Source organism: Hypomesus nipponensis, chromosome 14, assembly GCF_054491055.1.
Source record: "Hypomesus nipponensis isolate SF chromosome 14, ASM5449105v1, whole genome shotgun sequence".
NCBI lineage: Eukaryota > Metazoa > Chordata > Actinopteri > Osmeriformes > Osmeridae > Hypomesus > Hypomesus nipponensis.
In genome coordinates, this window is record NC_140374.1 from 5,590,793 (window position 1) to 5,608,883 (window position 18,091).

The 18,091-nt window shown below is 45.3% G+C and overlaps 3 protein-coding genes across 5 annotated transcripts; all 3 read left to right on the forward strand.

Moving 5' to 3' along the window:
- Positions 1-579: 579 nt before the first annotated feature.
- On the forward strand, positions 580-6,016 carry calb2a (calbindin 2a). Its single transcript, XM_084672293.1, has 11 exons — positions 580-673; positions 2,122-2,198; positions 2,327-2,416; positions 2,674-2,754; positions 3,510-3,566; positions 3,898-3,975; positions 4,365-4,420; positions 4,537-4,576; positions 4,813-4,866; positions 5,612-5,683; positions 5,900-6,016. Exons 1-11 carry the CDS (start codon positions 580-582, stop codon positions 6,014-6,016), a joined length of 816 nt encoding a protein of 271 aa, XP_084528419.1.
- Positions 6,017-7,997: 1,981 nt separating this feature from the next.
- Positions 7,998-11,259, forward strand: LOC146258375 (uncharacterized). Of its 3 annotated transcripts, none has more exons than XM_084672619.1 (7): positions 7,998-8,231; positions 8,371-8,422; positions 8,682-8,869; positions 9,182-9,343; positions 9,730-9,840; positions 10,657-10,808; positions 10,883-11,259. In XM_084672619.1, the coding sequence occupies exons 1-6, from the start codon at positions 8,082-8,084 to the stop codon at positions 10,768-10,770; spliced, it is 777 nt and encodes a 258-aa protein (XP_084528745.1). In that variant the 5' UTR covers positions 7,998-8,081; the 3' UTR covers positions 10,771-10,808; positions 10,883-11,259. The 3 variants fall into 3 exon arrangements, with proteins under 3 accessions (XP_084528745.1, XP_084528744.1, XP_084528743.1); XM_084672618.1 differs by having other exon boundaries at positions 10,657-10,787; XM_084672617.1 differs by having other exon boundaries at positions 10,657-11,259.
- A 935-nt stretch (positions 11,260-12,194) lies between these two features.
- On the forward strand, positions 12,195-15,415 carry syt19 (synaptotagmin XIX). Its single transcript, XM_084672825.1, has 6 exons — positions 12,195-12,369; positions 12,570-12,640; positions 12,728-13,114; positions 13,465-13,587; positions 13,771-13,882; positions 14,134-15,415. Exons 1-6 carry the CDS (start codon positions 12,195-12,197, stop codon positions 14,439-14,441), a joined length of 1,176 nt encoding a protein of 391 aa, XP_084528951.1. The 3' UTR covers positions 14,442-15,415.
- Positions 15,416-18,091: the final 2,676 nt, after the last annotated feature.

Here is an 18,091-nt window from a genome sequence, read left to right on the forward strand (position 1 = left end):
AGGTCAGATTATTGATCCTGCTGTAAAGAGAGATGCAAAGGAGGGTGACTGAGACAGCTCTGTTAAGGGAACGTGTCCACATCCCCAAGACCTGCCAGCCTGCCTGCCATCTGGCAGCACACATCCTGACAAACATACATTCATGATTCATTCAAACATCTATTTAGACCCATTAGGAATTCCGTAAGACCTACGGGTAATATTTGGGCCTTTCCCTCTTCCACACACGGGCAAACATAAACATACACACAATAAAGACACACACACAAAAGAAGACAGCGAGTTAAAAAGAGTACATTTGTCTGAAGCTAAAGGGACCAACGGGACGCTTATGGATGTTCGGATCGACAGAACATCTCTAAACAGAGGTCCTGTCCCCGATTACAGCATTCTGCCTTTACGCACTGCTGTAGTGTTGCGAAGAAATTTGTGTCACTGCGCCACCCTCGCGTGACAGGTGGTACTGCAGCCCACGCTCTTGTTTAAAAGCAACTTGCAGCGCGGGGGGGCTACAGTGTGGCCGGACTATAGCAAAGTTTGCACGGGATTTCTAGCGCTCAGGAGAACACATCTGACACCATGGCCAACAAGCAACAGCAAGTACCCTATCTGCATCTGGCTGAACTCACTGCCTCGCAGTTCCTGGAGATCTGGAAACATTTCGACACAGACGGTCAGTTACTGTTTTTATTGTTACTTAATTTAAAGTCGCTCATTAAATATTTAATGTTGTGTGTTTTTGTATGAAATACATGAATAAATGGTGAGGGGAAAACAGGTGGGTATCGATTCTGTTTATCAGACGTTTTTAATTTATATTTTGATTTCACACAAAGCTTGAGAATGGAGTGATGGAAATGTGTGCATTCCGCAGAGATGCGACAGACAGACACCTTATTTACATTAATTATAAACCTATAACTTGTTATTCCAATTTAATATTCAATGAGATTGAATGCTAGATACTGAACATGCGTTTGTTTTTTCAGAACAAACTGGGTCTCTCATCTTTTCTATTACTTTTCTGCGTGCTTTTAGACGTTGGTGTATCGTGAGCTTCAAACGCGTTGGGATGTTAGTTTTTTTCCCCATCTCAATGCTAAATGAAAATTTTAGACAAACGACCCCACACTGACGGTTCTTTGTGTAGAGTTGGAAACGGTAGCCCGCCTCTGACTAGACAGAATCAGAGTCCAGTTGACCTTGGCTTTCACCTGAACGGAAGGCAACTGCAGCTGCTGTGCTGGGGATGGGTGGCAGCCAGGGAGGGAGGGGGGAGGCAGGGAGGGGGGGGGGAGGAGGGGGGGGGGAGTGGGGGTATTTGGGGTTAGCACTCCCTCAGCACTGGCCTAGAGTCAGATTCCTCATTTACACATTGTACCTAATTTGCCAATCAAATATAATGCATCCCAACATTTGGCTACCAAGGATTTTGTTTCAACAGTCAGTGCAACACTAAAGTCTTATGGTGGGACGCAATTTGTTCACAAGGCGGTTGTTAAAGATTTCCAACAAAGACTATGCATATCTGTGTTTATGTGTGCGCTTCTGCGTGTATGTAAATGTCAGTTGGAACCCAAGGCAAGTTTTGGGAAATCCTGGTCTTCATGCTGAATGGTATCGTCACTTCACTGATCACAAAATGCACACAATCCCCTCAACATTTGCCCTCAAGAAGTTTAATGAAGCATATTGGACAGAGTAGAACACACATACACAGACATTGGTTTGTCTCCAGTCTAGATCTTTCTTGTCACTTTCTCCTCTTATAGTATTCTGGCATGGTCTTTAATTCAATCAGCCGGCCTGTCATGTATTTAGTCCAATGTTGTGTGAAATGAGTCCAGATCTGGACTGTAGACAGTTCCTGTCTTGAGTGTAACATATAGGTGAAGTATCTGGTTTCTATTTGGTCCAAATGTATATTATATATATTTAGTCATATTCCGTCGCTGCTTCTCGTGTGGTCTGCAGTCATACCTGGTCTGTTGCTGGCCCTGTTCTGGTTTGGTCGGGTCTATAGTTATATCTGGTCTGTATTGAGTCTTGTTCTACACCTCGTTTAGATCTGTTGTCCTGTTCTGGAGTATTCTGGATGAGCGGTCTGTTCTCTCCTTCCAGGTAATGGTTACATTGAGGGGAAGGAACTGGAGAACTTCTTCAGGGAGCTGGAGGTTGCACGCAGAGGATCTGGAGTGGTGAGTCCACAACAGGGTGGAGATCTACTGTCACCAACCACATACAACTCTGCAGGGCCCGGCCAATTCCAGCCCAATATTTATTGTAGAGATGAACGTGTGTGTATGTGTGTGTGTGGCAATTACAGGACGCAACAAATGTTACCTTCAAAGAGAAGATGAAAGAGTTCATGCAGAAGTTTGACAAGAACAAAGATGGCAGGATTGAGATGTCGGAGGTGAGTCTGTAGCTTTGCATCTCCAAGGACGTAGGCCAGCTGCTCTCAGGTCATAACTGAGATCTGATGTCTGCCCGGTGTCGTATTAGTCTTGAATCTCCTCCCTTGTCCTTCTCCCTCTCTCTCCCCCTCCCTCTCTTCATCCCCTCCTTCTCCTCTCTGGCACGTCTTCACTGTGTCTCTCTACTGTTCCCTTCCTCTCCTTCTCCCTCCTGCATCACCTCACCCCTCTGACAACCCCCGAACCCCCTCCACAGCTGGCCCAAATCCTTCCCACAGAGGAGAATTTCCTGCTTTGCTTCAGACAGTACGTTGGCTCCAGCACTGAGTTCATGGCGGTGAGTACAGGAAGTGAAGGTGAGTTCAGGAAGTGGAGGAGAGTAAAGGAAGTGTAGTTGAGTACGGGAAGTGGACGTGAGTACAGGAAGTGGAGGGGAGAAGAGGAAGTGACAGTTTTGAATTCAGGAAGATGACAGAACCAAAACAAAAAATAGAAATAATTAGAGATGTTGTATGTAAGAGACAGGATATTTATCACTCAGTCCTTATCCAAGGATTAGTTCTAAGGAGTGGTAGTCAAAATACAGGACAAGTAATGAGAACCAGAAGGGATGGTATTGTAGGTAGGATTGATGAAAGCCATGATTAGATGTTCTCATTAACTAACTTCAAAAACCCATTAGCAAACTCTACAAGCTAACTAGAGTACCTAAAATGTTACATAGCCACCCAGCTAACTAGCAAAGTGGTGATCTGAAGGAATAAGAATGAAGGTGGTGAAGGGAGGCTTTTAGATTGGTGGAAGGAGAAAGAGAAGTCCAACCTATTTTCAGCTTCATAGATAATACATGGAGAAGATGAGGGGGGAGCAGGAGGGGGAGAGGGGTATCTATCTTTGATAAGAGCTGTTCTGCAGATAGAGACACTAAGTCCAACAGACAGAGGTCTGTAAAGGTAGGAAAGTTAGAAGAAACAGGAGAGATGCCATGTAGAGAACTTGCTGTCACTTGCCAAGTGACACTATTGCCAGGAAATTGGTCTTGCTATGGAAGCTATTAATGTTGATACTGCTATTATGTGGTTTGATTTGCAGGCATGGCGACGGTATGACACTGATCGAAGCGGTTACATTGAGGCAAACGAACTGAAGGTAAGGTTGTTTGATATTAGGACTTAATTACTCGACCAGAATTGTACCTACAGTATATAGAGTTTGCTGCCTGGTTTAAACTAGTATAGTGAACAGTATAATGAAAATAATCCAGTTACATTATCCCACTCTGTATCCTATAAAATATTTAGGCTTTTTTTTAAATGATTGGATCATAAGGTTTTGTTTGGTCCTGGAGTGGCCCTAACTTTTTTCTGGCTGGTTTGTGAAGTACATTAAAATTATCTTCAGATCGACACAGCAATACAACTTTCTAATGGTTCTATGGGTGCTGATTAGGTATAACATGAGAATCTCCTCTTGTGTTCAGGGCTTCCTGTCAGACTTGCTGAAGAAGGCCAATAGACACTATGATGACCAGAAGCTGCATGAGTACACGCAGACCATAGTGAGTAAAGATGTCAACTCCCAATCCCTCCTCACCCAGCCCTTCCTCACCTCCCAATCCCTCCTCACCTCCCAGCCCCTCCTCACCTCCCAATCCCTCCTCACCTCACCACCCATCAGCCCCTGTAGGTTGTGTGTTCCAAGGACCACATGTTCAGACATCTGCAGCCATGTGCAGGCCAGATGCGTGATCTGTGTCCCTCCAGGTAGACACGCCATCTGTGACAGAGACCAACTCGCTCTGAGAGCCACGCGAGGCACGACTCCAAAACCAATACAACCCCCCTAATGTTCCTCCTCTCCCTGTTTTCTTTACATCTCCATCTCCTGGTCGTTCTCCCTCTCTATATATATATCTCCATCTCTCTCTCCTGCTCTATCTTTCTCTAGCTCAGGATGTTTGATCTGAATGGAGATGGGAAGCTGGGTCTATCAGAGATGGCCAGGTAACAGATAACATGTCTCGATATGTATTCACATTCAATACTTCTAGACGTTCCTCTATTGTCTGACTGCTGTGTTCTTATACATCTGCTCCCATCTCTCTGCTCCTCTCATCAAGACTCCTTCCTGTGCAAGAAAACTTTTTACTCAAGTTCCAGGTAATAGCAGTTTGTGTGTTAGCATGTTGGCCAGACTTAATCTATACACTCACATGAGTATGAGCTTGAAGCTGAAGGTTAAGCTGGCCCACCAGGCTAGATTTGTGCATGACTTGTGTGGTATTTCTTTGAGGAACAATCAGGCACTCATCCGGGTTAGACAGCTCTCATCCTCAAATCTTTTGATGTCAATTTGCTCGTCCATCAAGATATCCAATTTGGCACTTGTGTTCCAGGGTATGAAGATGAACACAGAGCAGTTCAATGCTGTCTTCAAGTTCTACGACAAGGTACACCTCAAATCTGCAATTCCTTAGTTTGTAAGGTGTGTGTGTGTGAGTGTGTGAGGAGATGAACGAGTCAGAGAAGGGAGGAGAGAAAAGCATAGGAGGGAAGAAGATTATGGGGAGAGAAGAAAAGGAGTACAAAAATAAATAAGAGAGGCTTGCGTGTGTTTAGCTGGGCCGGAGGCTCGCTGACGACTAGAACAGACTCTCAATTATAAATGAGAGTCAGTCCATGAACACATGATGTGTGTCAAACGTTAACATTACGCTAGCTAACATCATTATCCCAGCGCGGGTGTGCAGCTCCGCCCTGCAGGTCCGTCGCTGGCAGCTGCTGCTGTAGCATTGTGGGTAAAACAGAGAGGCGGGAGGGAGAAGGAGGACAGGTCAACCGAGCGCTAACAAGGCTCCCAGTGCCGCAACCAAAATGTGCAGAGCTTGGAAAAATACTAAATGTTTGGCTGCACGCAACCAAGGCATGCTGTTCTCCACTCTCCAGTCCCACCAACTCCCGCTGTGCAGATTGGCATCCACAGTTACTCTTCTTCTTAAGTCCACCATCCACTCTTCTCTACTGTATATCCATTGTTTTTTTCCAGCCTTCAATATATATTCTCCTCATCCTTCCAAGTTCCATTCCATCCTTACAAACTACACTTCATCCTTTTAATTTCTTCGCTGTTTCCTTGTCGCTCCATCTCTCTCCTCCATCCCTCCATCCCTCTGACTGTGTGTCTGCCTGTCTCAGGATGGGAACGGGTACATAGATGAGCAGGAGCTGGACGCCCTTCTGCGTGATCTGCATACCAAAAACAAGAAGGTGAGAAGCTCTCAGGGGTCAGAGGTGAATGCTGCTCTCACAATAGTATGACCAGACCACCCCTGTATGATGAAAGGAATGGTACGGTCTGTAAGTGTGCTTCAGTAGAGTAAGGGGTGCTGGTCAGTATAGCTATGTGATAGTGAGATTGATAATGGCTTTGTGAGTTAGAGAACAATGTTGTGCTGGTAATGCTACTTCCGGGGTGTCCTGCAGGACCTGGACAGCAGCAGCCTGGCTGGCTATAAGCAGAGCATCATGGCTCTGTCAGACGGAGGGAAGCTGTACCGCGCCGAGCTGGAGATCGTCCTCTGCAGAGAGCCCATGCTGTGAACTTGCCGTCCTCCTGGCTGCCTGACCCCTGACCTCCCCCACCTACCGCTGCCTGGCAAATGCAACCAGGTGCATGTGCCGGTCACTCCCCTAATGACCTCTGATTGATTGAACCCTGATGCCCAAGGCCACGCCCCCCCCACCCCCACCCCCTGCCGCCCAAGCTCTCTGCTACCCCTTCAGCTCTTTGTGTGAAACTACAAGATCACAAACCATTGAGATCATCTGATTTGTTTACTCGTTACTGATTTATTTATGTATTTATTTGACCCCTTTGTCCCCTCTCTCCCCGTCCCTATATCCTGTCCTCCTGAGTATTTATTCCTCTGTAGTGACATCTTGTTTCTTTTCTGGCGTGGAGGTGTTTTTGTCTGAAACTTCTTGAAAACATGAATTAAAGTCTGAGGATTAGGACTGTCTGATTTCAGCATCTTCATCCATCTTTCTGTTATTGGTCTCTGGTCTTTAGGCTCTTACGGCCTTAGCAACAACGTACGACTCCATCGAAGTACTGCACCTCAGAGGATAGTGTACCCTCAACTGAATCAGAAGGCACTCTCTTTTTTTCCTCTTTCACTCTCCCTCGCTTGAACTCTCTCTTTTTCTTTTTCTCTCTCTCTCTTTCTGTCACTTTCCCTCTCTCTCTCTATCTCTCTCTCTCCTTCGCTCTCTGAGGTAGGATTCAGAGTTAAAAAGTTATTTCTAGTAAAACTGCCTCTGATTGAGCTGAGATGCTTTTAAAAGCAGTTGAATAATGTAGCGGCCAACCACCAGCATCTGTCCCTGTGCTGCTACAATCCTTATCAATAAATCATCAACATTTCAACCTGAAATGCAGGGAAAAGCCTGGCTTCAACCAAGACACAATAAATACTCCAAAATTAGGATTAGCCTTGTGTTTCTGACATTCCAGCTGCACGACCATTCTCAGAACTGTGTGAGCACCCCTAAAGACACATTTTATCCCTGTGATGTCGGGTGTAAGCTATGATGGAGAATGATAGAAACTTTGGTTGACAAGAAAAGATTCATGTGTAATTCATGTATGAAAGGAGTCTGTTTTATTCATGAGATCTTTAAATAGCGTTCCGCCCACCACCCAGATAACATATTACACCTAGGAACACTCATTCACACTATTATCCATCTTCCACCCCTGTACCACCATCCCCAATACAGCCACTGTAAGACATCTTACTGGGTCAAATGGCAAAAGTTTACTTGACTTTTAGACTGTTAAGTGCTTCAAAAAAATCAAAAAGGAACCCAGAAGAAATCACAGGACAATCCCCCTCAATAATTTGGTTCAGTGATGTTTCTAAAGGAGGTGAGAGCATGAGAGCAGAAGAGAGGGAAGGAGAGGAAAGGAGACATTGTGCAGTGTGAACTCACGTGATGCCAGATTTGGTACATTGTCCTACCAACTCCCTACATCACACCTGACTACCTTTGTGCATATGTCCTCCTAATATTTGCTATGACTCCATACCACTACATCTGAATGTGGACTGTCGCAGTTTTGTCATTGGGGAGTGGTTATGGAAAGTAGCTCTGTTTTGGTAGGCACACCCAGTTGAGTGAAATATTCTTCTTCTTTTTTAAGGACAGTGGAATACCGTATAAAACTTGTAAAAAGCAGAATTTAAGTGCTCCGGGGATCTATTAGTATGCTTACCATGAAATACATAGTAGACACAATTAACGCCATCTTATCCTGGAGCAGGATTAAAGTGCAATGCTGCTATCTTGTGGTGAGATTTGACAACGAGCGATTCGGAGGGGCTGGAAATTTTACTGTTTGCGTGTATACGATTCTATACGATTTGAAAGCTATCTAGACTATCAAGAGTAGTGTGTCTGAATTGAGAGGGTTATAGACGATACAAATGCGAGCGGTGTAAGTGATATGTGGCATTTGCGCCGGCATTGATCTGTGGTCGTAGATTCGACATGCGCAAGAGTTCCTTTCAACCACGTGACTGGCTAAGCTTACACAGTATGTACATGCACTACTAAAACTCAGTACAACATTCGAAATATTTACCTTTTAAGTCACAAAAAAACGATGTCTGCCGCAAACTTTAAAAACTGCCGGAATATAATGATAACGGGAGCAAGCCGAGGACTTGGTCTGCAGATGGTAGAAAGCCTCGCCACCAGTAGTAACTCACCGGCCAAAATAATAGCTGCCGCAAGGAATCCGAGCGGCGCACAGGTAACCTTGGGTACACATCCCAGCTCGCCAAACCATTTATGTGGTGTTGGAATTTCCAGATATTACTATTTATGAGGGCAACTTAGGTTAAGTAATTTACCACAAAGCATGATATATTTGTGTGAATTTATTGTTGCAGCAACTGCAGAAGTTGGCAGAGAAATACTCCAATATCCACATAATCACCCTAGGTACGTTTGGGAATGCTAAATGTGTCTGCTTGTGTGTGTGGGTGTGTTTGACTGTTTATCTGTGTGTGTGCGTGTATGTGTGTGTGCGCGCGCGCGCGCGTGGGGGTGTGTGCACACGCGCGCTTGTGTGTGTATGTGCGTGTGTGTCTGTGCATGCGCGCGCTCATGTGTGTATTAAGACAGCTCTAGCCTCAATCTGATATGATTGTGTTGTAATAATAATAATATCACAGTGTGTTGTGGTCCTGATGTGTTTCAGATGTGATCAGCCAGGAGAGCATCGAAAGGGCCGCACAGGAAGTGGATGTGCTGGTGCAGGAAGAAGGCCTCAACTGTCTGATCAACAATGCTGGGATCAACGTGGTGGCCAACTTTGAGACGGTCACAGCAGAGAACATGCTGGAGAACTTCCACGTTAACTCTGTGGCTCCTCTCATGATCACAAAGGTACTGACTTCTCCAGAGAAACCATGAGTAAATATATTCAAATGACAAATCCCTAATGCACTGTAGCTGTTGGTTTAGCTTTTTTACATACTTTTTACATTTGATTTATCGGACACTGGTTAGCCCCAGCATTTTTTGATGATACTTTCTATATGTCGTCATGTTATTGTTGTAGAGGATTGTATAAGATAGTATACCATACAATAGTGTAGGATAATATTGGATTGTGTAGAATAGTATAGGATTGAATTTAATAGGATAGAATAGTAGTGTAGTACATGATACAGGTGGGTAAGTAACTGTCTTCACCAGGCTGTGCTGCCGCTGCTGAGGAGGGCAGCCAGGCAGGGTGGGCCGGGCATGGGCATCCACAGAGCTGCTGTCATCAACATGACCTCCCTGCTGGGCTCCGTGGAGCTCAACTGGGGAGACCGGGCCAATAACTTCAAATGGTACCCGTACAGAACCTCCAAGGTACTGGCCCCTACAGAACCTTCAAGGCTTTGGCTAGGTGGGGTGGGGTAGACCAGGACCTGGCTAATGCGGTTAATGGTTCCATATTATTACACTCTTGTGTCATACACTTTCTGATATGGGGCGCCCTGTTAGCTCACCGGATTAGTGCGTGTACCTGGGTTTGAATCCTGCCCGGATTCGGCATGTACCGCAGTGGCCTGGGTTTGAATCCTCCCCTGGACCCTGTGCATCATGTGCCCTCAAAAAGCATGAAAAATGCAACAACAACAGATATCTAAAAACAAACACACCATACCTTACATTTTGCAGTGTCGGTTTTTGCGTTGCGGTGCAGTATTCAACTGCAGTCGTGTGAGACGTGTATTTGTCGTGTGCTGCAACAGAGCGCTCTGAACATGGTGAGCAGGTGCATGGCGGTGGATCTGGTGGAGGATGGGATCCTCTGCATGATGCTGCATCCTGGCTGGGTGCGCACCGACATGGGCGGGCCTGAGGTAAGACACACCCAAACACAAAAATGATCACGATAATACTGTATTTACTTATCCTAATTTCAATTCAATATTGATTTGTCATTGTCATAGAAAACAACAAAATTATGTTTAGAGCATTCAAACACTGCATAGTTTGACATAAAAGTGCAATACAAAGTGCAATATCCCTCCAATAAGCTTCCCATAAATAGACCTTGTGTAAACATTAACACGATCAATACACGTAACAGTAACAATAACGATATTCAGTATTAGCACCATCGTGAAGGGCTTTAACAACATGGACGACCTAACAGAACATAACAACGGCAGAACAGTCAAGAGATGTGGAGTATTTAGTTATTTGTGCAACAATGCAAAGTCCAGTTCTTTGTTATTGTAATTGGTTGGTGTGGTTACTGTCCATGAGAGGGAGGCAGAAAGGGGAGGGGAGGGGGGGGGGCACTGTTCAGAAGCGTCACAGCCTGTGGGTACAGACTGTTGGTCAGTCTTGATGTTCTGGCCCGTATGGACCTGTACCTTCTACCTGAGGGCAGCAGGTGGAATGGATGGTGACGGTCCCGCAGGATGTTAGGCACTCTCCTCAGACAGAGGGTGGCGTTGTAAGCGATGTACAGAGGGGGGATTTGAACCATGTGACATCCAGATCTGCGGTCAAATGTCCAACCACTGAGTTATACTAATCCTCACACCTGTTGATGAGAAACTTTTCCTGAAACTTTTCCTATCCAGTATTTTTAGCTTTATAACTGTTTCAGCAGTTGTCACTATGGTTATTGAATGACCCCCTTGACAACTGTGTTGTTGTGTTCCCAGGCTCCCCTCAGTGCCGAGGACAGCATTTCCTCTGTCCTGGCTGTGATTGGTGGACTGACCGAAAAGGATCATGGGTCATTTCTGCACTACACAGGAGAGCCTTTGCCATGGTGATAGAGAGACGATTGGAAGTATGGATTAGTAATTGATTGGTATGCACATATTTAAGCTTGAGGAGCTGGAAGAGTTGAGTAGGTAGACAGGGTCTTGCTCTGTTTGTGTTTAGTGAGAATCAGCATCTGGAGACGGAGACGGCACAGTGGGGGTCCAGCATTGGCTTTCACAGTTCTCCCACCCAGAGGAAAAGAAGAGCATCTTTTTTTGCTGTTACAATATTTAATGTTTAAGATGTCTCCAACTTTACTGAGTGTCTCCAGTGTTGTTTAAACGCTGCATTTTGTTAAGCACTTTACTGTCAGTTAGTATTATCAGAGCACAATAAATGTCATGAATGACATGAGAGTTAGTTGTAATAATAGGAAATAGATCAGTTGTAAAATACATTTGGGATATCTAAGGTAATCAGACTGGTAGAACTCATAGTCAGTGCTTTTTATGTTGTTAAGCACTTACTATTGTTGCTCTGCTGTTAGGCTTCCAGTCTGTCCTAAATAAACTTGAATCTACAATACCTTTCTGCTCCATTTGTTTTCATGCTGCTGGTTGCTCGGTGATGTTTCGAATTAAAAAGAAGAAGGGCCAGTTTTAGTCTTATTGTTCTTCCTCCTTACTTCCTCATTCCAGGGGGTACAGTAACATTTAGAGATCTGCTTTGTACGTCTGCAGATGCCTGTTCTATGGTTCCAGCCTGCCTGGCTGCTTGTCTGACCACAGTCAGGCTGATTGTAAAGCAGTGATGGCAGAAGCTCTTTCAATGAAGTTGCTAGTGTTGACACACCAGGAGGACGGCTAGGGAGGCAGCCACCGTCAACCAACCAAACTTGTTAGTCAAAATATGAGCTGCAGATATTGTGACAGACCAACAGAGGACAGACAGACGGATTCTCTCGGATGAGTTGGCCAAGGAGGCAGAAAAGGCAGCTGGATAGCATTTCCAATGCATTTGCATTGTTTTGTATGAAACTTCAGGGTGAATGGTTTCCCAAGGTAAGAGCTTTAACTTTAGTTTTGTTATTTTCAATCTTTCCTCAGTTTGTGAACAGTGAAGATCCTTGTGTTGTTTGTGTCAGGATAGCCAAGCTGCCTAGCAAATCTGTACAACACGAGGAATATCATAAATAAAAAATGTGAGTTACTGAGGGTTGTGGTTCACTGTCGAGGACACTGGATTGTTCTGACAGTAAGGTTTACAGGGAGAAGGGCTTTAAATGCACTTTCTTTGAAGTATAGCAGACAGTGAGTGAATGTGGAGACCTTTCAGGACACAGAAGCTGAAAAGGTCCATCTTTCTTTACTCCCTGTCTTGATTTGCATGCTGCGGGTGTAACATTTGACTAGGCGGTATCTGTGAGGTGATACAGGTGGAGGCTTGACTGAAATATGGTTCTACTTTCTTCAGGGAGGCTACGCACAGAGCAATGACTTTCGTCATTCACAGCCCAGTGTCCTGGAAGGCCATGCTTTTGCCAATGTCGGAGCAACTGAAATGGTGCATTCTGGGATTATCTGTGGTCCTTTTCATTCTGGCGATGGCCCTCCTGTTGTGGCAGACCATCCGCTTCTGCACATACACTCCCACGCCCCAGGAACCTGGTATGCACACAAACACACCCCCCAAGAACTTGGTACGCACACACTCCCACACCCCAGGAACCTGGTATGCTAGCACACACACAAACTCTTTAGGAACAGAACAGAATTCAATGGAACAGACATTTACTGTTTGGGGTAAGGATAGAAGATGTTATGATATTTGTACCACACATTATTGACCCGGATTCTGTTTTCCTCAGATTCTTACCTCCCTCTTGATACCCCACCACAAGGGCCACAGACCCAACACTCGTTGATTCCAAACTACAAGGTAAGCCACTCCAAACAGGCAAGTACTTAAAACAGACTGAACTCTGTAAACTTGAGAACCACCCTGAGTAGGACGGCGCATTTACAGATGGAGGCCCCGAGGTGGACCATCTCTCCGTCTACGAGCAGCGCCCCGCCGGCAGAGCCCGGCAGCAGCTGGGAGAATGTGGAGAGGGAGGCGCGAGGTTCCCTGACGTTCTCCCTCTACCACGACCACGTTCAGTCCCAGCTGGTGGTCACCGTGCTGCAGGCCAGTGGGCTGCAGCCACGAGCTCCCAACCAGAGGCTTCACCCCTTCGTCAGGGTGCGGCTGCTGTGGGCGGGGCCTGTGGAGGAGGGGCGGAGCCTGCAGCGGGTGCAGGGGGAGTGGCAGAGCCGCGTGGTGAAGGACAGTCTCAGCCCCTCCTTCGGAGACCAGTTCATCCACACCCTGGAGCAGGAGAAGGAGCTGGCTCGCCACACAGTCAGGCTGGAGGTACAGCCCTCTGCTTGACACTCTAACACCCTAATGTCCATCCTCTGCTACACATGTCAGAATCTGACTTTACATCATAGAGACAACAGCATTCTGGGTGCTCTGGAAGCTCACTGGGCTTGAGCAAATACTATGAAGGCTATGAAGGACTAACGCCTTGGTTCAAATCCGATGAAGGCTATTTCCTGCATACATGCCGTCCTCCCTCTATCTCTCTCCCTGCTCGCCTGTCTCTTTCCAATGTCCCATCAATAGTAACAAAGCAACAACAAAAAAAGCCCCCCAAAATATCAGTATTCAGAATTTCGTTCAGGTGAGTTTACTGTCCAGCACCCCTGTGGTTTTCCCAGGTGAAGGATTATGACAGCTTCTCCAGAGAAGAGTCTCTGGGCGAGGTGAGGGTTCCTCTGGGTCAGCTCCACATGACCTCCTACCCCTTGGAGCTGCTGAAGGACCTGCACACACCTCAGAAGGTACAACACTCACTTACTGAGCCTTGCTCTTCAGACCGTGAAAGATTGTGTGTGTTTGTGTGTCTGTGTATTTGCGATGTGGGGTAGGGTTTGGTTTAGGTGTGTGTGTGCATGCTTTGTGATGTGGGTTAGGGTTGTGTGTGTGTGTGTGTTGTCCAGGCTGATTGTGAGTGTGTTTTCCAGGACCTGGTTGGTGAGGTGCTGCTGTCCCTGAGGTTTCTGCACACCTGCCAGAGACTGGAGGTGGGGCTGTTGAAGATCAGGACTCTGCCACCACACACACACACACAGAAGGGTACTACACACCTCCCAACACACACACACATTGACACACATACATACAGAAACATACATACAAACTCTCACACGTACACACAAACATACACACATACCTACACATTCACACACAGATACACACACACATACATACATGCATACACAAATACACATGGTACAACAATGCTGTCACACAATGCTTCCACCCATGCCAATGTGTTTTTGTGTGTGTCTTCGTGTGTGTCGGTGTGTGTTTGTGTGTGTTTGCAGCACTGCATGCCAGGGTCAGTGTCCAGTGTAACCAGGTTCAGCTGCATCATCAGAAGAGCTCATACCAGCCCTACACAGAGGTGACCATCTTTAACCAGGTCCTCCCCTTCTCCCTGCCCGAAACTGACATCTATCAGTGTTCCATCCTGCTGTCGGTCTACCACAGCCTGGCAGGCAGGAAGTCCACACGCCGCCTGATTGGTCAGACCAGCCTTGGGAAGATAGGGGCCTTTGAGGACCAACACTGGAGCCTGATGATGCGATCAGTTCGCCAGCCAATCGCACAGTGGCATCAACTCTTGATCTGAGGCCGTTTTTTTCAAACGTGCCTCCTAGGCAAGACCAGGACATTATCATAATGTTTTATCACAAAAACACATTTGATTATGTACATATTTATTTAACTTGTGTATGTGGACATGTATGAGTGGTATGTGAAGGACTGTTACGTGAATGTGAGTGAGAGTGTTTTTCCAATATCAGTTCTTCCACTGAACAGACAAGCTGACAAGAAACAAGACTATATTGGGGGTGTTTTTTTAATAACAATCTTGCCCCTGTTTTATTAAATGTATAATGTTATAGTATTTTAAATAATATAGACAGTATATGATCTTCTTGTGCATCAATTGTATGCAGATGTCCTTGTTTACCACACGAGGGCACTGTAACACTGGGGGTGTTCAGGCCATGCAGTCATATCAGCCAAGGGAGATTCGGAACATTCGCAGGTTTCCTTCCTTCCTCCCAGCTGCTATGTCAGGTCAGGTCATCTCATATTGGTCATTTGGTTTTAGGTGTACAACATCCTGTGTTTGTTTTGAACTGACAGAGGACAGCCAGTGTGTGTGAGAGACAGAAATAATGGTTTGCAAGAAAGCATTAAGAGAGAGAGAGAGAGAGAGAGAGAGAGAGAGCAAAAGATAAAGAAAGATAGAGTCTTGTGAGATAGCACGCCTCTCTCCCCAAAACACAGCTTTGTTGAACCCCTCCCCCCTGCAATCCAGGCTTGTCAAAGCACAACATCACCATAGGTAATACCAAGTCATTAAATGCTGACTGTTGCTTCTCAAGGCCATTCCCAGACTTGACCCACCCCCTCTCCCAGCCAATGGGCTGTTGGGGAAGCAGGTAGGGGGTCGAGGATAGGGGAGGAGGAAGAGTCACGAGGCTAAGACACGCCCTCTCCAGGCCCCAGACTCTTACGACGCATTCCAGCCTGGTATCAAACAAAGCAATCTCGTGATACGGATTTCAGATGTTGACATTAATGGACAACTGTGAAGCCTTTAGTTATATTGTTTGTGATCAAAATAAAATAACAATTGCTTGCTATGCATATTCAATTTCATTTCACTCACTCACACACTGTATCCACACACGTTCATTCATACACACAGACACACCCACACACACACACACCCACACACATGCGTACTGATCCGTATTTGACTGTTGAGAAGCTTTTGGGGACCCTGCAGCCTCAACCCTGGGATGATGTCATCACATTGGAATGCTAGGCCTTGCTTTTAGAGATCTGATAGGCCACATACTGACACAGGACAGGAAGCTGGGTCCTTAACAGTAAAGAATCCTGCAGATCTCGACACACAGTTTAAGATCAAACTCTCTTTCCACTTTAACTAGTGGTAGGACCACAGTTAGATCCACTCCACCAGTAAACAGCCAGTAAACCGTATACGTTACAGTTTTTTTAATTCACTTTGGTACTATTTTCACAAGTATGTGGTAAAACCTCACAACTGTTAGTACAAAACTCAAAGCAGATCATCAAAAAGTCTGTTTTTTCAAACATGTAATCACATGTTAAATTGACAAAGTACAGTGCACAAAATACACAATAACCTTTTCACCACACCAATCAGTGTGTCATCAAAGAAATTCCTTTCATATGAAGTAATTGTCTTTCGCAATGCTCACGATACTTTTGATATGCTTCTCATCTAATTTAAACACATTTGACCAACACTTAATCCAACTGATCTTAATGGTTAATCACTGAACCGTTTGGTAAACCTATATATTTTCATTTCAGCAATTAACAGTATATCGATTTGAGAACTACAGAAATAAAATGTTTTTGTACGAACATATAAATTACTGTAACCACACATGATGAATACTCATTATTGCTACTTGATTTCAAATTGGGGTAACCACAATTGGTCCTTAGATATACGTAAAAGTGAGGGCCGTAAACACTGTCAATTTCTTTCAACATGGAGCAGGATAGACAGCAGGGAATATGAAGAGCTTGTGGACAAGGGATCCATCAGAGAGGTGGGCATGGGCACCAACAGAGAGGTCAGAGAGGTGGGCATGGGCACCAACAGAGAGTTCAGAGAGGTGGGCATAGGCACTAACAGTCCTCAAACATTTTGAGGACTGCAGACATACGTTTCTGGTGTATCCTGGGCTGTGCTGGTCAGTTGTACAGTGGTCAGTTGGAGGGTAGTTTGTGGTAAGGTGATGAATTCAAAGTGGTTATCGCTGTACTGGTGAGTGACAAGTGTTTGGTTGTGAGTTGTAGGTTGGTCAGGGTTGTGCTGGCAAGTACATGTAGATAACATCCTACAGGAGATTTTCTGTACTCTGTATTGCCCAAGAAGATCCCATGTCCACATGGTAAACATCATAAACCCCCATTATCTTGGCTGTCCATGGTCATGTAACATACTGTACATTCTGAAAATATACACTTTTTGTAGATATGAATGTGTGTGAATACACACTGTATTCACACACGTTCATTCACACACACAGACACACACACACACACACACCCACACACATGCGTACTGATCCGTATTTGACTGTTGAGAAGCTTTTGGGGACCCTGCAGCCTCAACCCTGGGATGATGTCATCACATTGGAATGCTAGGCCTTGCTTTTAGAGATCTGATAGGCCACATACTGACACAGGACAGGAAGCTGGGTCCTTAACAGTAAAGAATCCTGCAGATCTCGACACACAGTTTAAGATCAAACTCTCTTTCCACTTTAACTAGTGGTAGGACCACAGTTAGATCCACTCCACCAGTAAACAGCCAGTAAACCGTATACGTTACAGTTTTTTTTATTCACTTTGGTACTATTTTCACAAGTATGTGGTAAAACCTCACAACTGTTAGTACAAAACTCAAAGCAGATCATCAAAAAGTCTGTTTTTTCAAACATGTAATCACATGTTAAATTGACAAAGTACAGTGCACAAAATACACAATCACTTTTTCACCACACCAATCAGTGTGTCATCAAAGAAATTCCTTTCATATGAAGTAATTGTCTTTCGCAATGCTCACGATACTTTTAATATGCTTCTCATCTAATTTAAACACATTTGACCAACACTTAATCCAACTGATCTTAATGGTTAATCACTGGACCGTTGGGTAAACCTATATATTATCATTTCAGCAATTAACAGTATATCGATTTGAGAACTACAGAAATAAAATGTTTTTGTACGAACATATAAATTACTGTAACCACACATGATGAATACTCATTATTGCTACTTGATTTCAAATTGGGGTAACCACAATTGGTCCTTAGATATACGTAATAGTGAGGGCCGTAAACACTGTCAATTTCTTTCAACATGGAGCAGGATAGACAGCAGGGAATAGGAAGAGCTTGTGGACAAGGGATCCGTCAGAGAGGTCAGAGAGGTGGGCATGGGCACCAACAGAGAGGTCAGAGAGGTGGGCATGGGCACCAACAGAGAGGTCAGAGAGGTGGGCATGGGCACCAACAGAGAGGTCAGAGAGGTGGGCATGGGCACCAACAGAGTGGTCAGAGAGGTGGGCATGGGCACCAACAGAGAGGTCAGAGAGGTGGGCATGGGCACCAACAGAGAGGTCAGAGAGGTGGGCATGGGCACCAACAGAGAGGTGGGCATGGGCACCAACAGAGAGGTGGGAATGGGCACCAACAG

Excerpts from the sequence above, each read along its gene's own strand:
- calb2a (XM_084672293.1), top strand. The coding sequence starts at position 580 with ATGGCCAACAAGCAACAGCAAGTACCCTATCTGCATCTGGCTGAACTC. Across the intron at positions 2,199-2,326 it reads CACGCAGAGGATCTGGAGTG|GACGCAACAAATGTTACCTT; the intron begins GTGAGTCCACAA and ends TGGCAATTACAG. Across the intron at positions 4,421-4,536 it reads GGTCTATCAGAGATGGCCAG|ACTCCTTCCTGTGCAAGAAA; the intron begins GTAACAGATAAC and ends CCTCTCATCAAG.
- LOC146258375 (XM_084672617.1), top strand. The coding sequence starts at position 8,082 with ATGTCTGCCGCAAACTTTAAAAACTGCCGGAATATAATGATAACGGGA. Across the intron at positions 8,870-9,181 it reads CTCCTCTCATGATCACAAAG|GCTGTGCTGCCGCTGCTGAG; the intron begins GTACTGACTTCT and ends TGTCTTCACCAG. Across the intron at positions 9,841-10,656 it reads CCGACATGGGCGGGCCTGAG|GCTCCCCTCAGTGCCGAGGA; the intron begins GTAAGACACACC and ends TTGTGTTCCCAG.
- syt19 (XM_084672825.1), top strand. The coding sequence starts at position 12,195 with ATGACTTTCGTCATTCACAGCCCAGTGTCCTGGAAGGCCATGCTTTTG. Across the intron at positions 12,370-12,569 it reads TCCCACGCCCCAGGAACCTG|ATTCTTACCTCCCTCTTGAT; the intron begins GTATGCACACAA and ends TGTTTTCCTCAG. Across the intron at positions 13,588-13,770 it reads ACCTGCACACACCTCAGAAG|GACCTGGTTGGTGAGGTGCT; the intron begins GTACAACACTCA and ends TGTGTTTTCCAG.